The sequence below is a fragment of the Zalophus californianus genome, chromosome 16 (genome assembly GCF_009762305.2).
Source record: "Zalophus californianus isolate mZalCal1 chromosome 16, mZalCal1.pri.v2, whole genome shotgun sequence".
NCBI classification, from domain to species: Eukaryota; Metazoa; Chordata; class Mammalia; order Carnivora; family Otariidae; genus Zalophus; species Zalophus californianus.
The window spans coordinates 47,754,848-47,777,571 of NC_045610.1; the positions used below are offsets into that span (position 1 = coordinate 47,754,848).

At 46.6% G+C, this 22,724-nt stretch overlaps 1 protein-coding gene, 2 long non-coding RNA genes and 2 other non-coding genes across 9 annotated transcripts in view; 4 read left to right on the forward strand and 1 right to left on the reverse strand.

Moving 5' to 3' along the window:
* On the forward strand, window positions 1-490 carry LOC113908141. The gene is made up of 2 exons (XR_003515364.2): window positions 1-187; window positions 401-490. It is a non-coding gene; the product is annotated as an uncharacterized LOC113908141 (long non-coding RNA).
* Window positions 253-322, forward strand: LOC113908365. The gene has a single exon (XR_003515441.1). It is a non-coding gene; the product is annotated as a small nucleolar RNA SNORD104 (small nucleolar RNA).
* A 28-nt stretch (window positions 491-518) lies between the features above and the next one.
* On the forward strand, window positions 519-652 carry LOC113908389. Its single transcript, XR_003515463.1, has one exon. It is a non-coding gene; the product is annotated as a small nucleolar RNA SNORA76 (small nucleolar RNA).
* A 14-nt stretch (window positions 653-666) lies between these two features.
* LOC113939353 lies at window positions 667-9,728 on the forward strand. The gene is made up of 3 exons (XR_003525203.2): window positions 667-818; window positions 6,937-7,013; window positions 9,399-9,728. It is a non-coding gene; the product is annotated as an uncharacterized LOC113939353 (long non-coding RNA).
* Window positions 1,551-22,724, reverse strand: part of TEX2 (testis expressed 2) — a 102,615-nt gene continuing 81,441 nt past the window's right edge. Inside the window, exons 8-12 of one of the 5 annotated variants that reach the window (XM_027625273.2) lie at window positions 14,717-14,849; window positions 8,870-8,989; window positions 7,082-7,291; window positions 5,021-5,141; window positions 1,551-3,238 (exon numbers count right to left, since the gene is read on the reverse strand). In XM_027625273.2, the coding sequence (XP_027481074.2) occupies window positions 3,116-3,238; window positions 5,021-5,141; window positions 7,082-7,291; window positions 8,870-8,989; window positions 14,717-14,849 (707 nt within the window). In that variant the 3' untranslated portion in view covers window positions 1,551-3,115. Of the gene's footprint in view, window positions 3,239-5,020; window positions 5,142-7,081; window positions 7,292-8,869; window positions 9,038-14,716; window positions 14,850-22,724 lie in introns of those variants that run through there. The other 4 variants (XM_027625272.2, XM_027625274.1, XM_027625275.1 and 1 more) reach the window with 4 other exon arrangements.

A 22,724-nucleotide genomic window follows, 5' to 3' on the forward strand; every position in this document is an offset into this window, starting at 1 on the left:
ACCACTCCATACTCTGGAGGACTCAGCGAGCGCAGCCGCTCTTTAGGCTACTTTATAGGCACGTGACCGGAAGTGTCCCTTGCTATTGGTTACTGCCGGTAAGGCCCGCCCAACCGCCTCCTGTCAGCTCCTTAAGTAGAAGCCTGAGGAAGCCGTTCAGTCTTTCGGGGACCGTGACGCTGGGAAGGTGAGATGTGTTTGTGCTGGGCTCCGGTGGGTCGGCCCGGGAGCCGCGTGGGTCGCGGGGGGCCTGAAGTGATGACACTCCCAAAAAAGCACGTGTTAGACTGCTGATGCGGGTGATGCGAACTACAATCTGAGCCGGGCCTCCAGGATTGGGGCGGGCAGGGAACGGGCTTGCGGGCGCACACCCGCTAACCCACCGCTCTCATTCTTGCAGGTTCCGGCCGGGCCGAGGACGTCGCATCTCCCTGTCCTCCTCCCCTTGGACCATTCCCTGAATCCCCTCAATAAAATGGTTTGATCCCAACGCTGGTGTTGGTGTTCCTTGTCGCGACGCGCTGCCTTTGAGCCTCTGCTGCGCCTGCGCGTGGCGCCAGGGGTCAGGCTGCAGCGCCAGAGTACGCGCTTGCGCATAACTGGGGCCGCCTGGTTCCCCCGCCGGCTGCCTTTTTAACCGCGAGCTACACGGCAGCACCCGGGTGCAGGGGGCGGAAGTTTTTCCGCGGGGCGTGGGGCGGGGGGTTGCGACGACTCCAGCCTCAGTCCTTGTAGCCGAGGTTGAAGCGCCCTGGAGAGACGTCGGGGATCCCGTAGGCCCTGCTACTCAGTGCCCCGCACGTTTCTGTACCTCTCCTGTAAGTCCTATCCGTGATCTCGAGACCTGCAGGTTAACCGCGGCGTGGATGGCCTCTGAGGGGGTGGCAGCTAAGTGAGCAGTTTAAGGGCCCCGATATACTTAACAGGAACTGGTTTCAGTCTTGATGCTGCATGAATTTAAAAGGTGTAGCAGCGACCCAGTTAGAGAAACTACCATTTAGGGCCAGCTGCTTATTTGTACACTGGCGAGCATGGGGATAAAGGCTTTGGACAAATTAGCCCAGTTAGCCTAAAGAAGGTCGTTGTAAAGATGAATTAAATTTTATGCATTACTGCCATTACTGGTCACATCAGGCACCTAAGTAAATGCACCCTCCTTCCCAGTCCATATGATTGGTGGTGATTAGCCATCTCTCACCCGGGTTGAGGTGAAAGGCGTATCAGTTCTGAGGACAAGGCAGCACTGTTGAAGGGCAAGGATGCACGAGGGCAGTGTTCAAACTGCTTTGGTGTGTAGTAACTGCAGGGCGCTCCAAGTTCACAGGATTAACGAGGCTATTGAGGGTATAAGATCCAGCACAGAAACCAGACTGTCCCTCGGGTGTTTTAAAATCGGCTGAGGTGAGGACCACCTTGCAGTATTAGAAAGTTCATCTGATGATCACCCAGGAAATGTAAGCTGCTTTGGCAGCTGAGTGCCCAAGTGATCTCTGCACAGTTTACTCTCTCCCTATTATCCAAAAAGGATTCAGTAGAAATAACTTGGATGCTTATCTAGTATTTGACATTAAGATATTTATTTTGTGAAACAACGCAAGCGATTGTAAATCCCCACATACCATTCGATTAAGTGCAATAGGGTAAGTCGTGTAATCTCTTTACACAGTAGTGCATCTAGTCCCTTGCCTTTAGTTATTGCACAAAAATTATAGACCAGTGAACAAAACATGCGGACTGACAGGCAAATCGGCCTACACACTGAGAAATTAGAACAGTACACCAACTGGAATGACCAAATAATTTAAGTCAAATGTTTTAATGGTGCATTTAAAGTAATCAAGGGTTCAAATATATTTTTTCAATATATTTCTTTAAAGTCATGTTCAGGCAAGGTGCTGTTTAAAAAACCACTATTAGCTTTGTCCGCAGATGTAAGTTATCAAAAGTTACCCACGGTAGTTTTGATGTTGAATGCAGCTTTAAACAATAAAAAATTGTTTTAAGAGTACTTCTCAAAGCAAATTATACAACTAGAGAGCCCCCAAACTTGTAAACTAAAGATTCTGACACAAATGCACAAAATAAGGTTGGCAACATTAAAGGTCACATGGATTTTTAGATAATGTAATTAGTGTTTAATGTTGAGCAAACTTGGTCTCGACTCTCAGAGGTGTTAAGAGAGTTCTCCGTTTTGGCTGTCAGAAGAGGAAACTGCCCACAACCTCAGAATATCCAAAACCAGTTAGATGAACAAAGCATTTAAGATGCCTATATGAAGCACAGAGCACATAGAAAGTGCCGGATAGAAAGCTGTGGCTCTGGCTTTCTCCACACCCCAATCCACTCATTATGTGCAGTATTTGACATTTTCACACATGCTCATGCCTCAGGAAAACATTTGGGATCAGTTAGAAATCAGGTGATTGTATCTCACTGACAGAAGGCTTGGGATGGTTTGATCTCATGGCTTTGCCTAATGTTCACATAAATCCCGCTGTCCCCACCCCAGCTGATCGTATGTGCGTGCGTGCGTGTGTGTGTGTTCTATGGCTACTTGCTTCCAGAATGCACGATATGAAAAAAAGTTGCTATGCGTATCTCTTTATCATCAATGAAATGGTTCACAAAATTCCACTCCCTACCCTCCACATGTTCCTGAACTGACATTCTCTGGCAGTGTAGAGGGCTGCATCCCCCACAAAGTGTAGAAGTGAGAAAACGTCCCATTGTGCACTGGCTGCCTGAGGAAAAGCTTTGGAGGAGTCGAGGCAAGGGGAAAGCCTTCCAGTTGTACAGCTTTGCTCTTACTGTGTTCTTTCGCTGCCACAAAAACTGGTAGACTCAAAAAAGCCATGGTGTGAGTCATCTGTAGCCTCTGGATCCGCTGTGGTGATTCTTCCACAGTCTCCTTTGCTGAGTCAAAGCTTTGCAGCCGGCAACCCAGACACCAGTTCCTGGATGCGTGGAATGACACCTCGCGGTGGAATGGGCGCCAGGAGGCGGAGGGCAGAAGCTGTGGCACGAGGAGATGCCAGTGCTACAGCACAGAAGGCAGCCGAGAACCCCATACCTTGAGCTAGGTCTCATAATACTGGGAAGGTCAGATCTTCACCCATCACAGCTGATCAGCAGCCTCCACAAGTGGGTCTTTGTGGAGGCAGGAAGCGGAGCGAGGGTCCATGGCTGAGTGCATTATGGGGATATAGACATCATCCATGTTTGGCATGACAAAAACTTTCTGTAGAAAGAAATAGCCATGTGGAAGAATGTTCTTTTCTCAGGCTGTCCCCCTACTCTGTTCTGATCATTTTAGGCTTTGGAGAAGTTTTAAAAGTACATGGGAAACAACTTCTTGTGCACATTCTAAACTAGTTCCTCTGAGAATCACATCAGCACATGAACAGAAGAACCCGGTTAAGTCAGCTCTGGGGTAGAAGCAGCCTTTGACTTCATGTACATATGATAAAACTACTCATGAATTCATAAATACTCAATACCATTTCTTAAAGAGAACTGGCTTCACGGGCTCATAGTATTTCCAAATTGCTATGTCCAGAACACAAATTCCAAGTGAATTTATCCAGTTAAATAAATCTTAGCAACAAAATGTAAGCTAATTTTTTTCACCCAGAACCAGACAAAGCTATGTATGAAAGAAATCTTACTATAATGAATGCACAAAGAATAATCAGTGATTGATAGTAATGGTGCTTTGCCTATCCTGTTTATAAACTAATTTTATGCACGTGAGTTTTGGCAATGCATTCAGTCTCCAGTAATGCCCTCTTACAAAAGCACACATAAAAGCAAAAAAAGGTGGCTATGGGAGGTTGTAGCAATTACCCATCAACTTCCCAACTTGCCTCAAAAATACCAGGTGCCAGGGTGCGTGGGTGGCTCAAGTCAACTGAGTGTCCAACTCTTGATTTCGACTCCAGTCATGATCTCAGGACTGTGAGACCGAGCTGAGTTGGACTTTGCGACGGGCTTCACACTCTGGAGGGAGTCTGCTTGAGATTCTCTCCCTCTCCCTCTGCCCCTCCCCACACTCTCTAAATACATCCTAAAAAACAAAACAAAACCAGGTGCCAACCTCTGCCCCCTCGTCCTTTGTGTTCCTTGTACCCCAAAATCCCTGAAGGAGATGACCCACTCTAATGCCTATTGTAGGATCTAGGGAAAAGTAAAAAACTAAAGGTTGTCTTTCCCCTCGCTAGGCTCAAAGTACTTTTTCACTTGGTGCTATTACTAAGCTTTCCAGCAATTGGTTTTCAGTTAATGTTAATCCATAGCTTTTATTTTATTTATTTATTTATTTTAAGATTTTCTTTATTTACTTACTTATTTGAGAGAGAGAATGAGAGACAGAGAGAGAGCGCATGAGAGGGGGGAGGGTCAGAGGGAGAAGCAGACTCCCTGCCGAGCAGGGAGCCCGATGCGGGACTCGATCCCGGGACTCCAGGATCATGACCTGAGCCAAAGGCAGTCGCTTAACCAACTGAGCCACCCAGGCGCCAATCCATAGTTTTTAAATACAAATATAAAATTTTAAAGACAAGAGCTCAAAATATACCACTGCAAAAATAGGGGGTCTCCTTCAAAAGGTGAAACTCATTTACAAAGTAAACTGTTTGCCAACCCATAACACCTAGAAAGACATCTGTGCCTCGAATATCTGCTGGTTCATCCCAGGGCCTCCGCTACACTGCTATTAGCTTTGGTGGCAGAAAGCAGAAGGACAGGCTTGGAGAATGAGCTCTGGCCTAGTGAACCCACCTTTGGGGCTTCCTCTGAACTACTTACTTTACAGGGTTCTGTGGATGACGTTCAGGGTTTCTGAAACCGTACCTAAAGTGTTAGGCCCGTTTGATCGTGATGGGTACACTCCTGGGATGAGGGCCCATTGCTTTCATTAGATTCTCAAAAGAGCATCCTGACCCAGATGCACTTCAGAACCTCCGTTCTGCCCTGAGCTCTGAGACTCAGGTGAAACGCACACCAGGTGACACCACACGTTTACCTGAAACTCTTGTTCCAGTTTCTTCTCTATCCAGTCTGTCACATGAACTAAAGTCACTTCTCTCTCTCCAAGTTTTGGCCGAGCTTTCAGCTCTACATATGGTGGCTTCTGGAAACCATACCTTTTTGAAGAAGACAAGTAGTAAACAACTACATTTAGATGCAAAGAGAGGAAGCAGACAAGTACCAACAGCAAACACTGTTCATCTACTCAGGGCTTCATCCCTATGTAAATGTTCTCTTACTCTGAAAATCCCCTCTAAAAATGATTCAAGGCAGCAAACAGGAATTGTGAGCTCCTACATCCCTGGACCATGTGTAGGGCTGTGATGATCTGAGAACAGTTCTGACAAGCTGGGAATTTTAGAAAGCACCACTGGAAAAGTCTGACCTGGGCATTGTTTTCTGTTTTTTTTTTTTTTTTCCTGAAATGGCAAGGATCTTCCTTGTTTCTATTTTAATAAAGGTAGCATATGTACATTACAAACCCCCAAAAATACATGTGTACAAAGCAGAATGTGAAAGATACTGCCTCCCTCTGAATCTTACCCCCAAGATAGGACTACTGAGAGAAGCAGGGTCAATTTTCCCCACACTCCTAATATGTATATGTAAATAGAGAACGTTCTATAACCTGCTTTTTCATTCCATCCCGCACAGCACGCTTATTAAGGCTTCCCAGCGGAGCTGACTGGCATTCAAAACTGTTGGTAAAGGATCCAGACAACAGACTGTGTACTATCAAATTACCTAAAAACTTCCATTTGTCATGGATCAATGTTTTAAAAATTACAACGAAAATGTCAAATTGCTATAAGCATTTCTAAACACTCTCAAGATCTATACTTAACTTTATGGATTCATAACAAATGCACCGGGTAGTACTACCCCAGAAGCCTTGCATCACCTGTAACTGATACATCTTAAAGCATGAAAGTGAAGAAATGTATCAACTCTTACTATTAAAAAACTTTTTCTTGTTAGGTTTGGAAGACTGTACAATAAGGTATGGACGGTGGTTATTTGTGGGCGGTAAGATTAGAGGCTTTTTTTCCCCCTCCACTTTTTTTCATTTGTTCCCATTTTTATTTTTTACAATGAAAATATTACTCTCTAAAAATAAAATCTAAAAATGTATTTTAAAGTTTTTACTGGGAAACACTGGTATCATCATCAAATGGTTATTCAATTCAAAAACTGTCTTCTGATCATTCTCATAAGCCCTTCTAAACGCCAGGGGTATGCACCAGCATGATAGTTTCACTCTGGGATAGAACAGAGCTATCTTTTTCATGCCAACGTAGTTTCTGGTACAATGAAGTTTCCTGCAATCACTATACACACTTATATATGTTTTAAATGATCTGGAATGACAATTTTAAACTGCAGTTCACAGACAGTGATTTTCTTCTGCTGGACCCATGAATAATAGGTTATTCCAGTGGTTCTCAATCTTGGCTTAGTCCCCCATGCCCTGGATCCTGGGGGCTGGGTACATCTTTGTTTTTAACAAGTCCCCAGGTGACTGTGATATGCAGATAGGGTTGAGAACCACTGGTTCATTCGATGACAACTCCTTGGGTAGACCTTCTACCACAATTACCAAGTGCACAGGCTCTGCCTCCTAAAACATTTAGGTCCAACCCGAGGAGTCTTCCCTAAGTATCTCGGGCTCTGCTGGATGCATGATCCCCCTCCATAAAGTGGGGTAACAGTGGTACCTATCTCCTCAGGATGCTGTGAGGACTGGCCAGGGGAAGCAGCTACACCCCAGGCCAGGCAGAGAATAAGAGCTCTACAGATGGTGGTTCTTCTGACTGGGGGAAAGAGTTGGCTTTGAAGGGGAGGAAGACCAAGAAGAGATACATGTGAAGATGAAGCTTGCAATGTGAATTAACCATTCTTAACCATTCACAGAAAAAAGCAGAATTGGATTTGCAACGGACATGAAGGTTCCCTGAAGAACATGTGAAAGTGCTTCTGCCCAGGAGAAGGTACTTTTCCATAATGGCGGGGGTAGGCAGGCTGGGCTATGGATGGTCCCACGAGAGGTTATACGCACCATATTCGGTCAGTCGGGGGGGGTGGAATGTTGACCGCCAGGGTTCCTCGGCATTCTTGTACTTCTACGGTTAGCAGCAGGGGTGTATTGGAGACTTCTTCAATCTTCTTTTTAATGAACTCTGTCTCTGTTGCTTTTTGGAAGTATTTTGACTTGGTAATTTTATCGACAAACCTCATAATCTTACTTGTCCGATGACCTCCAACATACCTTTAAATGAGGGACACAGGTGTTAGTATAAACTTTGCTCCTCCACACACAAAAACTCTGTGGCTCGGCGTTCACCTTACTTTAGACCAGAGTTTCTCAACCGAAGCACCAACGACATTCTGGATGGGATAATTCTTTGTTGTCGGGGCTGCCCTGTGTAATCCTGTAGGTGGTTTAGGAGCATTCCTGGCCTCAATCGTCTAGACGTCAATAGCATGCTTCCCCCAGTCATGATAATAAAAAATGTCTCCAGACATTGCTAAGTGTCCACTGGGGGGGGGGGTGCAAAATCACCTCCAACTGAGAAACTACTACTTTAGAGAAGGTGTAGAGATCAGACAGAGCCCAGGTCTTGACCAGTGGAGAGACAAAGTTCTCACAGTGCAGAGAAGGCATCTCACCTGTCCTTAATACACCTCAACTACTGCTTATAAATCCTGCGTCCTCTTAGAGAAACCTCCCCATCTCTACACATCAAATAAGAAATCATGCTGCATCGACAGGGACATAAAATACAGTAGTTAACGGACCGCCTTTTAGGTGATGTCATATCAACTTTAAGTGGCAACTACTTTTCAAAGGTGTTAGAGCTTCTTTCTAAAGAAAACTGCTAATCAAGCTGGCAGGCTAGCAGGCCAAGAAAGCAAGCTTTTCTATCAGGTCCTATCTACCATAAGACTGCCCTAGGAAGAGAGGATATTTGCTTTTTAAAATCCTCCAGTTTCAGACTGTCAGGGATAGTATGTATATGTATGTAGGGAAAAGCAGTCATTCCTAAGAAGGTCAAGAGGGTAGATTTCAAGTAACGCCCACAAACTTCAGTATCAACTCCTCAAATGTCTGGATTCTCTCCACCTTCTGTCAGATTTCAAAAGTGAACAGGCTGATATTTTCTTACCAGTGCTTCTGAATCTCTGGTTTCTTTATAATCTTCGTTTCTTCAACTCACTTTAAATAACTAAAAGATCCTTACAGAGAAGCTGTGTAAGTACTCTGATTATGCCATAGTCTAAGTAACAGGCAAAGGGAGCCCCAAAAATGAAATTCATGATCCAAAAGATCAGCTAAGTGACCCACATCTTCAAAACACACCAAAGAAATGCCCGGAGTGTTCCAGCCTTGCAGGCAGCTCAACATAAGTGCGACCGGACCGAGGGGGTGCAGTGCCCTCTGCCGACAGGAGGAGGAGGTGTTGCGTAAGCTGTGCCACAAGTGCGCCTCTCAATTCTCTATTCAGAATTTTCTTACATGCAAGTGATGAATCACTAAATTCCACCCCTGAAACTAATGATACAATATATGCCAACTAATATGAATTTAAATAAAATCTTTAGAAAATAATACTTTTCTTCAGTGGCCTGAGAAAGCCATTCTGATGGGGGACATTGTTAGCTAAGGAAAGCTATGCAGGTCTTTCTTGCTCTGGGGCCTGGAAGTTTAAGCCACTTTGGGTTCTTAATGCAAAAACCATTCACTCAATGTGAAGGAAGAAGAAAGATTACCAGGAAGGGCGGGGGGAAGCTCATTCCCAACTTGGTACCCTGACCCCTGGAGCCTCTGGAAACCGGATCCACTTACCCTTCGGCCCCCGGGAGAGGTGGTTTGTCTCCGGCGCTGGGCTCTGGAGCATCATCCTCCTCGGAGGAGCCAGCACTGGAGGACTCCTCATCGCTGTCCGCCAGACAGTACGCCCTGGGCCTGCAACTGATCAGGGCAGAGTCACCACCGTAGCCTGCCCTTCAGGCTCTGCTTAGAAAGAGAACACACATGCTCCACCAGCACCACCACTAACATGTCCTCACTCTGCCCACCCCGCCCAGGAAAGAAGGGGCCCAATCCAAGAGTCCTCGGATTGGCCAGGCTGCCCGGGACACTCTTCAGTGCCAAGGCCCCTGGGAGCAGCACAGAGGACTTGGGCCTCAAGAGTTCCATTTTGTGCATGCGTCAGGACAGGTGGCAGGAGTGTGATGCCGTCCACACAAAATGCAGTGATCTCATCAACATGGCAGCTACTTAGCCAAGTGGGAGGGTGAATGGGAAGAATGATGGTTACAGGGGTGAGGTGACAGCTTATGTTGGTGACATAACCTCCTCTCACCCATGACAGGGATGTTCAGGCAAGCCCTTGACTGGCTGAGCTCAACAACTATGATGCTTCCTTGGTCATCTCCAGGTTCATTTCGACTCAAGACTCCTTCCTAGTGAAACTACGTATCCTATCCCATACTGCCTTAGCTCCGGAAGGCCAGAGAAAAAGCCAACGATCACAAGTGACAAATCTCGAGGGGCTCTGGGAAGCAACTGACGGGAGAACCCAGGAAGTTTCCTGGAGAAATACAAATTTAAAAACCATTTTAAAAATAAAGTAGTATGGGGCGCCTGGGTGGCTCAGTCGTTAAGCGTCTGCCTTCGGCGCACGTCATGATCCCAGGGTCCCGGGATCGAGCCCCACATCGGGCTCCCTGCTCGGCGGGAAGCCTGCTTCTCCCTCTCCCGCTCCCCCTGCTTGTGTTCCCTCTCTCGCTGTGTCTCTGTCAAATAAATAAATAAAATCTTAAAAAAATAAATAAGTAATTACAAAGCCTCATCAATGAGCAAAGTCCCTCATTAATCCTTCCAGGTTGGATACTCAGTTTCCAGAGTCAGGGGGGTTACTAGATCACCAGCAGTGGCAAGTGTCCCTCTCTGGCCCGGGGCGGGGTGGGGCGGGGTTCTTGGCTGAGCTTTGGCCCCCCAAAAGGCAGTTCCCTCCCTGGGTGGTGGTTTTGTTTCAGAGAAGCAGAGAGGCAGGGTCCATTTCTGAGGCTCAGAGACTTCATTGGGATGAAGTGACCAAGGGACAGAGTAGTCTCTGAACACTACTAAGCAACCAAATGGTCACAAAGCAGAGGTGAAGCCTTGTATTTCTGATAAGGACAAAAACTATCAGGACCGGGAAAGGCAGCGGGACTTAGGTCCTGTCCCTACAGGTGCAGTCCCTTTGGGGTCTTCTCTGATGCTCACAAGGGCAGCCATCTCTTAGCCCATGGGGGCCAAGGGCACCCAAGGACAGAGTACACACATGAGTGCAGACCCGAAGGCCCAGCAGAGGCCCCAGCCCTAGAAGGGTGGGGCTGAAATCTCCACCCCTGAAACAGGAGCCCGACTGTAAGCAGACCTTGCAAGTGTCCTCCCTGGCAGGGCACGGGGACCCTCCTCCACCCCAGCTCTGAAACATGAGAGCCAGCCGTTTCAGCCAACAGGCTTGAGTGTACAGTTAAAGGGAAACTCCCCCTGCAGAGACAAAAGCCTCTTGTCCCTGGCCATGGGGACAGTACCTAACTGACTCTTCCTCCTTCCGTTAGAGTCCTGGCTAGTCCAGGAATGCTTATGGATGCTCCTTGGTCGCAAAGCCATGTCAGAACTTTCCGTGGTTAGGCAGCCCTCACAGAGGTCTTTTATGTAAAATGTGCCAGCAAAATATTATTCCCAAGAAAGCCCAAACTGGAGCTTGAGATAAGGAGAGTCAGGGAGGCAAATCCCCAAAGATAACACAGCCATCTGAGATATCTATTTTCCCTGTCCATCAGCATGGTGCCTGGGCTCCCTGGCTCTCAGACCGGGCGCTCTCCGACGACGAGTCTGTGTCCTCACCGCACAGGTAGCCCGCTCCCCGTCCACGCAGCACAGCAAGCTGCCTCAAGACTGGGGCTGCAGTGAAACCAACTGAGCCACCATCCCGTCCTGTCCCCACTGGTATTTGTCATCTGGCAGCCTCCAGAGAGCTCTCAGGTTCCCGAATTAATCCTCCGCAGGACAGAGAACAGGATAAATTGTGTGGCTTGAAGTTAATAATTTAGACAATGCCATATCAGTTAAAGTAGACCAGGTGACATGAAATTCTGATTTTGACCAAACGGTACCTCTATATGGCACCCAATAGTTACCTAATTAAATGTGTCACTCAATGTTTGGCTGATACTCAGCTTTATAACTGAACATGCATTTAATGATCTCATGATGTCAGCATGAACTTGAGAGAAAGATACACTGCACATTCTTATATAAGGTGTGCTAGAACGTGATAAGCCTACTTTTTTAAAACGCATCTTAGAATCCAGATGAGGATGATATCCTTTCAAAGAGCTACCTTAAAGAGCTAATTCTAGTTTTGCTGTCCCTGCTAAAAATCTTTTTGAACATGTGCTTGGAGTCAGACACATAAGAAAAAGTGAATTATTTTATCACTGAGGCTCTATCTTGGACCAACTGTTTTATTTCTTGGTCTCATAATCTCCATTGCCTCTGAACAACTTCTAACACCTTCTCCAAGGTCCAATCCATCTACAAAGCAGGATGACTTACTGATGCTCAGAATAGTTAAAAGAATGTCACAGACTCTGGAGGCAGTTCTAAAAGGGAGCTCCAAAAAATGCTTTACGTGAAGGATGCATAATTAGATGAAACAGCCCAGTGAGGTGGCCACACACGAGAATGTATGCATTTTCTCTGAGTGAAATCGGCACCACAGACACACACGTGCGTATACCCGCAGAGCTAGCCCAGGCCATAGCATGGGCTGTAGGCACTTGGCTCCCCAGACTCAGGAGCTTCAGGGTGGTGGTGGTTTGGGGTATACTGTGGACCCGTGACCCAGTACAGAGGTCGCAGGGGCCCCCCTGTGGGGACTGGCACACTGGACCTAGGGGGCAGTGGTAGAGCATGAACAGGCCAAGTGCCTTACAGGAAATGCCCTCCTCCAAAGCCACGGTTCCTTTAGAGAGCAGACAGCGTGTAGAACATTTCCCTTACTGCCTCACTCTGGTCCTCTTCGGGTCGATTCCTAAAGTTACGACTGCTCAGCTCGCTACCTGAATTCCACTCTGAGCACCTTATCACCCCAAAGTGATGTTAACTACAACATATAACAGGGCGGCTATTTGGGAAATAAAGATTAAAGGAAAAATGTCTACAAATAAAAAGTATACACACATTGCAAAGAGAAGGGACTTCACTAGACTAAAGCAACAGAGATTGCCACGTCTCACTATCATTCTCAGGGTAATAACGTGAGGACATGAACAAACTTTCTACAAGTGGGGCTTCCCACAGGTTGAGCAGTATCTTCTAGAGGCTCCCCCAGGGCACGATCATTTGCACACTTTAAGGGAGACTGAAAAAAAGCTGTGAGACAAAGCAGAGGCCCTGCCACAGCCTACTCTTTGGAGAGATTCACTGTTAAGGAAAACGTGGGTTGCTCTCTCCCTGGTATTCAGACTCAGGGTATTCCTATATGCTCATCACTGAGGGAGCGAAGAAGTGTATTCAAGAATCACTTCTGGGATTAGGTTCTTAGTTATGGATGGGCTTTCAGGGGCTCTCAATACTCCCAGAAATTGTGAGACAAAACGGTACATGTGCAGGCATTTTCAGGGAGAAGGACCCAGAGCTCTTGGATTCTCAAAGGGGTCCTTTATGTTAAAAAAAAAAAAAGTTAAAGGTCCATTTTTCCAGGCCTTTTTCTCCCAAATGAAGTACTTTTGGAACGGCTTTTTTTCTTTCCTTTTAAAATTAAATGACAGCCAATTACCCATCAACATATAAGGTAACACCCTCACAGGAAGAAGCAAAACACTTTATACCAGATTCTACTAGGAGAAAAATGGTACTTCAGAAGTATATGACAAAATAATACCATCATATTCCCAAAGCAGAGGATTTTTTTTTTTCATGCAGTCTAGAGAAGCATTGCTTTCTCAGAAACATGTCTATCCTCTGACGAGCCAGGGTTCACGAACTTGGAATTGTGCCAAGAGAGCCACGCAAGTAAGGGTGAATGTGGAACGCCTACAAGGCCAGGATCTCAGGGACCTGGCTGTGTCGGGGCCCCACCTGCTGCCCAAGACGCCCCTTTCCAATGGAGTCCCAGCAGCTCAGTGCTGGCACAGGGCTGTTTCCAGAATGGAGTCCTTCTGACTGAAGTTTGCTCTGTCCTTCTCCTGGGTATTTAGACCTCATTTTCAAGGCCGCTTCCGCCCACAGTGCTTTGTCTTACAGGCCGGGCAGCTGACGCGCAGCTGTGCCTGGCAGTGGGGTGGGGGCGTCCAGGCACAGGAAACAGAGTCTGATTACAGAACTAGACCAAAACCTGGGCAACTCACATCGGGGAAGTTGGCAAGACTTTCCCTCCCAAGAAAGCCTCTTAAATACTCTGACCTCAATCCTCTTAGGTCTACACACTGAGCCTTTATGTCCAGGAACATGATGGAAGGACAAGCTTCCTAGTGGCATCACATGGGACCAAACAAGACTCAGCACCTACAGGGTATGAAATGCTACACGGAGAGTTGATAAACACCACTCACCAGAAAATACAATCCACAGATTGCCGAATCCAAACACATTTTAACAAATAGCAGAAAAACGAAAGGAAAATAGCAGATACAGGTTAGATTTCATACACGCGGGGAAATTTTCCAATTATTTCATTAAATCAGAATAATCTAAGTAAAAGCACATTCTCAAATGTACAACCGCCCCCATTTGCTGTGACCGCATGTATGAATATAAGCATTAGGTCGGCATCACAACTAAGCAAAAAGCTGAGTCTGTGTGTCTTATATTTAGACCCTGAGAAGGTGGCTCCTTGTGGGGTTTTTCTGTCAACATACTGTTCATTCCATGCCAGAGGGATAAAGATGTGAGAAACAGACTCTACTCAGCATTTTTAGTTTGGTAAAAACAGTAATATAATTTAAGTTTGTGGTCAGAAGCAGTCTTTTTTAAGGTGTATGGGAATGTAAAGTTCCAGCTTACCCAATCTAGGCATCTAAGGGGGAAAAAAATTAACCTTCATTAACTATCTCACAAATGTGAAGTAGTTACTAAATCAGACAAACTCTGGGCAGCAGATGCAATATCTTCTACAAAGAGAGGAATTTACTACTGAGCAAATCAATACTGTATTATTTAGGGAAAATACATCTCAAAACGCTTTAGGAGCACCCTCTTGGCTAAAAATCAATTGTCTTATTAGAAATAATTCAGACTCTGTGATTAAAGCAGAGAGACCCCCTAGGGACCTTAGCCTTGCCCACACAATGCTGTTTGTGGCTGCAAGCTGAAGGAGGAAGTTTCTGGATGATGATTCTCTACACAGAGCATTTTACTGTGCAGATGAGCCTGCCCTACCAGTCCGAGTCAGTGATGCTTTCTGGGTAATTGATGCTGTGCGCGCCCCACTGGGAGCACTGAGGCCACAGGCGCTGAGCAGAGGTGGGGACTCACAGTCTTTGGGGGCCGAGAGTAGGGAACCATTCCCTGAAATCCTCTGTGGTCTGGAAGCACATGCATGGAAGCTCACTACACATCAAAGCTGCTTCTCAAAGACTAGAGGGAGAGCTTGGTTCCCCAGGGTTGGATTAGTAAATTCATATGGCCCCTTACCCTTCTTTGCCAATTTCTCCAACCTTCAGGGCTTCAACAAGAGGCTCTTTACCTAGTTTGGTCAAATTCATTTTGGTCTCGAGAGTCATCAGAAAGGACCCATTGTAGGACATTTCCAAATCGATCCAGAGTCCTGGAGAAATGGTGAAAAAAACAGAAGTTTTTTTTTCCCCCCAGAAAAACATGACTATAGATGACAGTATAAAAATTTGTATTTATCACATTGAAAGTCTGTAGATTTATATCGCCTGTACTACCAGTGCAGGCAAGAGGAGGTCGTGAAAAGAAAAGCCCCTGGAAATGGTTCAAGTGTCTGTCAACTTGCCAACATGTGAATATCCATTAAAACGGTGAGCTCAGTGCACCTGTCCGTGCTGGAGGGGTCCTGTTCTCTGGATTCATTCTCACATTTAGTAAGAAAATACACTCCCAACAGGAGGATGGCTTGACCCAGGGCAAAGCCAGGACAAAGTCTGCTGATTCCCAGCCAGTTATGAGGCAGAAGAGAGGTGCAGAGCCCTCACTGAATGCTGGGCTATTCTTTAAAGATGCACGTGAGAACCACTGCCTTCAGATGATCTCATGTTGGTGGGGGAGTGGAAATGCTTCAGACTGAGCTCGGTATGATAAAGAGCAGGACAAACATTTTTAGCATCCTTTTCTTTCTGGAAATTGCTTAGTAATGGACAGAAGAATTAATGTTCAAGCCCCAGAATTATCCAGATAAAGTGGGGTAACCACTTGGTACCTTAGTTTAAAACCCTGTTCCTTAGAAAAGACACCAGTGTCAGTGAGATCATACATACGTAAGAGGCTTTCAGCTTTGTGGAATTTCACTGGGATGGGCCACCAACAGAAGCAGCCACTGACCAGAAGTCTAAAATGCCATCAGGGATCATCGCCCGACCTTCCACACCAGGATTCTGGGATTTGGGGGTAGAACATGCTATGCTGTGAGTTTTCAGACTCAGGGTTCCATAACACTTCATGGACTTTCAATCAAAATGGGATCCTTCAAGTGGGTGTTTAAACGCTAATCAACTTTATAGATCCTCATAAGATGCATGACAACATCTAAAAGGAAGCAGGAAACTAATCTAAAAGCATCGATGAAACACAGCAGCATTTTCAAGCAATTACAGTAAATAACCTAGCCCGTATTTGGCCACCATTTCAGATAAAAGCACTAATGGTGTAATTCTTCACTAAAGGCGGAATGGTTCCCGTTTTGTTTTCAACAAATTCTTTTTCTCATAATTGAAGGTAACTGTTTTCCACGAATCACATTAAGTGATGGTCAACTGTGATTGTCTTGTTTGTAGCAACTCACAAAACTGCTTTATTTCTTGCTTATATTAAGCAGTTAAAAATCATCAATTAGCTTGCTCTTCAAAAGTACTGTTACTGGAAACAAAGGGGACATCTACTTGATGAAGACAGTCATTAATCACTTCTAGTGGAAAGGGAATAGGGCAAAGGCTAGATATGAATAGGCTTTAAACTCAATATAGAACATCAATAAAGAAGATATTTATTGCTGTAGAATATCGCCACCTTTTTTTTTTAAGATTTTATTTATTTATTTGACAGAGAGACACAGCAAGAGAGGGAACACAAGTAGAGGGAGTGGGAGAGGGAGAAGCAGGCTTCCTGCGGAGCAGGGAGGCCGATGTGGGGCTCAATCCCAGGACCCCGAGATCATGACCTGAGCTGAAGGCAGACACCTAACGAATGAGCCACCCAGGCACCCCATCTCCACCTTTTTTGAAACTAGAGAATCAATAGGCTCCAACTACCTGGCTCCTGAATGTACTCAGAAATAACTTCTTTTGAAAATCCTGGTCAGGTTTCTAATAAATATTAATAGTATGTAGTGCCTTTGAGGATTGTTCTAAAAAAGGCATCAGAATTTTACTTCTTATAAAGTAGAAGGTTTTGTCTGTTTTTTAAATGAGGGGATGTGGCTATAGCTTAGTGCACAGCTGGCTTACACCCCGAGAACTGGGACATCCCACCCAGGGACGTGTGGGCCAGTGCTCCCTCTGCCAGGAGCTCAGAGGAGGCAGGCAGAGGGAAGATGCATGTGGAGTGCTGTCACCTGGACCAGGGCTTGAGCTCCACTGGAAGTTTCTAGACCTCTGTTCACCAGCCTCCTCATTTGCACAAGGGGGACCGCGATGCCTCTTCAGGGGAGGGCTGGGTCCCTCCCAGCCAGGGCTCTTCCCTCTCTCTGCTGTCACCAGCCCACTTCCTTACTTCCAGGACTCTCTGCTCCTGCCGTGCTTCCTGCTGTTGCCATGGCAGATGGGGACCAGACCAGAGGAGGTCACTGGGCCAAGGGGGCACCGGGCAGGCAGAGAGCCCTGTCTGGCCTGGGGAGGGCACAGAACATGCACCTCCGACCAAGCCTCTGCATGAGAAATGGGGTCTGTTTTTTTATATCATTATTTATACCCCAACAGGCCCCCCACGCCCCGCCACCACCTTGTTCAGCCCTGGTTCTCAGGGAGAATATGAAGGAGTCAAGAAAGGCTTGAGAACTTTTAAAAACAGATACAAACTGCAACCATTCCGACAAATTACTATGACATGCTTGCATTTAAGATGAGGGTAAGGAGACTATTTTAACATTAGGTGCAAAGAAAAACTTGCCTCGGTGACAATGATTCAGCGAGCCCAAGAGCACCCTGAAAACCCTGGAGCACACACAACCTGGAGCTGAGACCGAGCGGTTATGTAATGGGTGAGTCAGGAGACTTCTGCCTTGTGTGACTGAAAGATGAAATTCACAGTTCCTCGGGAGCCTGTCTTCCCGTTGTGGGGACAAATGCGTCAACAATGTAAGGATGGGGACACACACTGTTCCACGAGGGGTGTCTTAACTCTAACTAAGCTGAATGCTACTCGTCTAGATGAATGTGGTTGCAGAGCTTTTTCTTTTGTGCTCCTAACAAATGCTAAGACTCTTTTGTGAGGCATTTCATTTAAAATGCTGCTTTCTACAACCATCTGCCCTTGGTAGTGCTCAGGGACAAAACCCAGAAGTTGAGCAGGATAATTTTTTAAGCCCTTAAATAGGAGTAAGACTGTCAGTGCTCGTAGACGTTCTCCAGAAAGGCCACGGAAACGAAGGGTGTTGTGTTAGTCTGCTTGGGCTGCTATAACAAAATACCACAGACGGGGTGGCTTCAACAACAGACATTTTTTCTCACAGCTCTGGAGGCTGGAAGTCCAAGACTGAGGTGCTGGCCAGTTTAGTTCCTCCTGAGAGCTCTCTCCCTGGCTTGCAGAAGGTCGCCGGCTCACTGTGTTGTCCTCACGTGGCAGACAGAGCAAGCTAGCTCGCTGGTCTCTGCTCCTAAGGGCATTAATCCCATCATGACGACCCCTCCCTCATGAACTCATCTAAGTTTAGTTGCTTCCCCAAATATCATCACATTGTAGGTTAGGGCTTCAACATTTGAATTTGGGGGTGGGGGGACAGGGGAGACACAAACGTTCAGTCCATAACAGATCCCCCCCACACAAGGGGTCCTCAATTGACGAGGACGTCCAGTGGTGAAGACTGGCCGCTGATTACCAACAGGTCCCTATAAAACCAGCCCATCGCCTGGCAACATGGGGGAACAAACTGACAACGGCAACTTCAGTCAGTTTTCATGCCAGGACCTGCGAGAAGCTCAGATGGCAGTTTTTCCACTCTTCAGCTGAGGGCAGCATCAGTTACCATCACCACCACTCAGAGGGGAGACTGCAGCAAAAGTTACAGCCTGCTCCACCCAAAATGTTCCTCGAGTTCTCAGTGCAAGACATCAGGGCTAACAACACTGAGACAAATCCCCGCCCTCAGGCACCTGATGCTCGAAGATGAACAAAGATGGCCAGGGCCACCTGGGCCAGACTGACCGTGGCGCCACGGGAGGTGAGCACGCCTTAGTGCATGTCGCCAGGGACAGCTAGACTAGAGGTCCATCAGCCTTCCCTGGTGTTCTGTTTGATAGATGCCACGGCCTCAGGAACAGTCCAACTGTGGCCCCGTAGATCTAGTAATTTCACTCGGCAGCTGTTTTATTACTATTAAAGTAGGCTTAACGGGGTACCTGCCGCTTAGAAGGGGTAAAAGAACCCAAAGCCTTGCTCATCTGAGCTTGGCCCTCATGTTATCTGCTCTTCCATTTCTCTCTAACTGTAACTATTACTGGCTGACTTTCACTTCGAGAGGCAACACTGGCATCCAAAGAACAAACTTCTTAAAATGGAACATTTAATAATATATTACCAAGAACAGATGTTGGAGTTATAGGTTCTTAGAAAAGTATACCAGTGATTGTTTTGTTCCTGGTGCCATATGGCTCACTCATACACCACAGAAAACTAGCATTCCGTGTATGTGAATGTGTCTTTTAGGACAGATGCCATTCTGTCTACCTGTAACTGTTCTCAGAAACGGCTCCGCCTCTCAAGGTTGATCTAGTCACAAATCAGAGTCTCCTCTCTTGCACCCCAACCAAGTTGCACAAAACGGTATTTTTCTCCCTTTCCACAAAAAAAGTAATTTTCCTTTCTGCCACACGATCTGGTCAGAGTGTGTGGGGCCACACCTGTCAGTACTCAGCCCCTCTCCTCTATGCTCTTAACAAGGGCGCAGTGGAAGGAATGGGCAGGTCACAGATGGACTCTGGTTCCAGTTTTCTGCAATACTTGGTGGCAAAGTAATTTCAGTCTCAGCACTGGATAAAGACACCAGGCACTAAATGTTAAGGGCCAGAAGACAAGTCGCTGATGGTGGACACCACCGGTCATGACCAAGCGCCTCTCTGAAAGCAGACAAGGTTCCTGTTCCTGTGGGACATGGTACTCCTGCCACAGAATCCAATACCTTCTGTCAAAACTCGGGCTGTTACTTGGGTATCTTGAAACAGGGTGTAAGCAGTACGGCACTCTATGGGGGACACTCAGTGCCTATCTGCAGAGTTACATACGTGCGCCAGATGTCCTGAAGCCTAAATGAATGCATCTGAACCGGAGGGGTCACAGCCCACATCCGTGGTTCATCCTGACATTGGCTGACATGGCTGCAGGCACTGCTCTGCCTCCCCTGGGCGTCTGGGCCCGCTGTGCCCCCACACACAGCCCCCAGTCAGAGGTGTGTATGGAGTGGGCCGGGCTCGGAGAGGAGGCGGGAGGGGCGCGGCCAGCTTCCAAGGGACAGCTCTCTCTCCAGCCACCTGCCGCTGGTGGGGAGTGAAGACACGCCTGGGAAAGGCGGTCATTCCACCTGAGAAACTGGCTGACTGTCCTGGGACTTGGGGACAGGCCCATGGTGGCCAAAAGGTGATTTCAGAACTACAGACATCGCTCCTTTTAGTGGCAAGGCCACAACATCTGAGAATGGCCTCTTTCTTTCCGTTTATTCCTGTAAAATGGGTCAGCTGGGCACCACAGCTGCCCACATTCTAGACTCTCCAGGAGCAGCATTGAAGGCACCAATCCTGATGTAAGTAAGTAAGAACAGCCAGCACGTACCGCACTCGCCTTCCAGGCGCCTCTCACGCACTGACTCACTCGATCCTCAGACCAGCCTCGCCTACCGACTCATAGTCTTCCCACTGGAGAGAGTGGTTAGCGGGGTATATGGACCGCACCCCGCCCCGGCCGCAGAGTTGTGAATCCCGAAGCCCTGGCCCCAGAGCTGCACTCGGAACCACAGCTCATCCCTCATCCCATGGATGGAGTGATCCAACCAGCTCTGGCCCGAATATCCACCCTCCTCCACGCCCCAGCCCTGTGCCTCCAACAAACAAGCACAAATTAGGAAATGTTTAAGAAAGAAAAAAAAAAAAAAAGGTGTGTGGGAGGGGGGTGGATTCCCCCCGGAGGTGCCCCCTCCTTAGAGCTGTGGGAGCCTTGTTCACCTGGCCTGCATTTCCCTGGAAGGTGAGCTCTGCTTCCCAGAGTCAGTTTTAGCCCGTCACCCTTGATTTTCATTTCCTTCAAAGAAAAGTTTACCTTAGAGCAATGGAATCCAAAACAGCACATTTCCTTTAAGTTTATTTCTGTTTTAACTATCGCATGCATCCTTTGCCGACTTGGAAAAACCTAATGTGGGGGCGCCTGGGTGGCTCAGTTGGTTAAGCGACTGCCTTTGGCTCAGGTCATGATCCTGGAGTCCCAGGATCAAGTCCCACATCGGGCTCCCTGCTCAGCAGGGAGTCTGCTTCTCCCTCTGACCCTCTTCCCTCTCGTGCTCTCTATCTCTCATTCTCTCTCTCAAATAAATAAATAAAATCTTTAAAAAAAAAGGAAAAACGTAATATGATCAAACTTTTAAAACCCACAGGCTTTGTGTCTTTTATCATTCCTTTCTTTTGTAACATTTCTTCCCTTGTTACATAAGCAGGCAGATGTCTAAAACTTGCCCTGAAACAAGTGAAATAAGCCTCAAATGGATTAAAAACCAGCAAAGCTTTGATCTGTGTAGTGAAATGTCTTGCTCCAGAGAAGAGGAAAGAGACTTAGGCATTTGGTGAATTTCCCTCAAAGCCTGACAAGACTGCCCTGGGAGGCCGCAGAGTTCAAAGCTACAGGGACACTCCTGAGATGTGGCAAAGCCCAGCTGTGGCCCTGCTTCTTTCTTGCTGGAAATTTCTACTAATTCAACAAAGGACAGAGATAAGAAACTGCTAACACGTTAGGAAATAGGGCATGTCCACATATTATTTGCTTTCCTTAAGCCTGACTCTGTGGAGGTGTATGTTAGCTGATCATTTACCAGCTCGTTACAAGTCAATCTCCAAAGAGGTAAAGAGCAAAGGGGAGCCCAGAGCCCGCCAGAGCCAGAAGAAAGCCAGGCAACCCCTCATACGCAGATGAGGTGGAGATCCTAGCTAGGTACTCAAGACATAATGTATCTTTTAAAAATATCACATGCGGTTAAAAGAACTCTAGCTAAACCATTTGCAAATTATCTTTTCTAGTTTTACCCTCAGTGTACCAGAAATTAGCCAAATCCAGGAGCACAAAGATTTATCAAAGAATAGAAATGATCAAGGGGTTACAGGTGATCTCAACATGCAAATATTAGGTAGACTTTTGGATTTGCAAATAACACTCTGGTCTATCTCTGAAATCCATGGAATGCTAAAAACATGGAAATATGGGCTCGCTGTCAGCTGAAATATTGTTAAAGAGATAATCAGAGCTGCTAATTATAGGGCTAGAAAAAAATCTCTGTATTTACATCAAATGTATACAACACAGAAAATGATTTCACTAAATACGATTCAAGAGCCATCTGATACAGCCCTGCAGGGACAAAAGTAGATATTATAGTCCCTAAATTTACAAAACACTTAATTCAAAACAAATATCACTCTTGGAAAGTTGTAATTATTTTCTCCCCTACCTTGTTCCTGTGCCTTTTGAGGAATAACGGTCCAGTTTAGGTGGAAAGAGGTGCGTGTGGAAAGCAATACTGAAGAAAAGAAGTTGACCGCTTCCACAGTGGGGAGACTTTTCCTGCCTGTTCATGGACTATTCTGGCCTACCTGGCTCGTGCCTCTTTTCACCCCACTCCTGTGTACGAACTTTTCCATCATGGTCCTTTTAAAACCATGTGCCACAAAACACGCATAAATCTTGACGTCATAATTTTATTTAAGCTCTATATATCCTAATCAACTCTTCCTGCCCCAACCCAGCAGAGTAGGTGTAAATAATGTGTCAAGAGCGTGTCTTAAAAATCAAATCTGAGCACTTTCCCCCAGCTGAAAGCTGTACGCTCAAAATATTGCTGACAACATCTGTCTTCATTTTTTTCAACATGTACAGAGCGCCTTCTAGGCGTGGGAAGGAAGGCAAGATGTGAAACATGAAGGTCAAAGAATCTGCAACCTAGAAGTTGGAGCAGGGCAAAGGCACGAGGGCAGATGGAGAAGCAGCAGTTCCTGGTGAGATGTGAGGGCTGTGGGGGGCACACGGGAAGCCGTTGGGGGGGGTGCTATTTTCT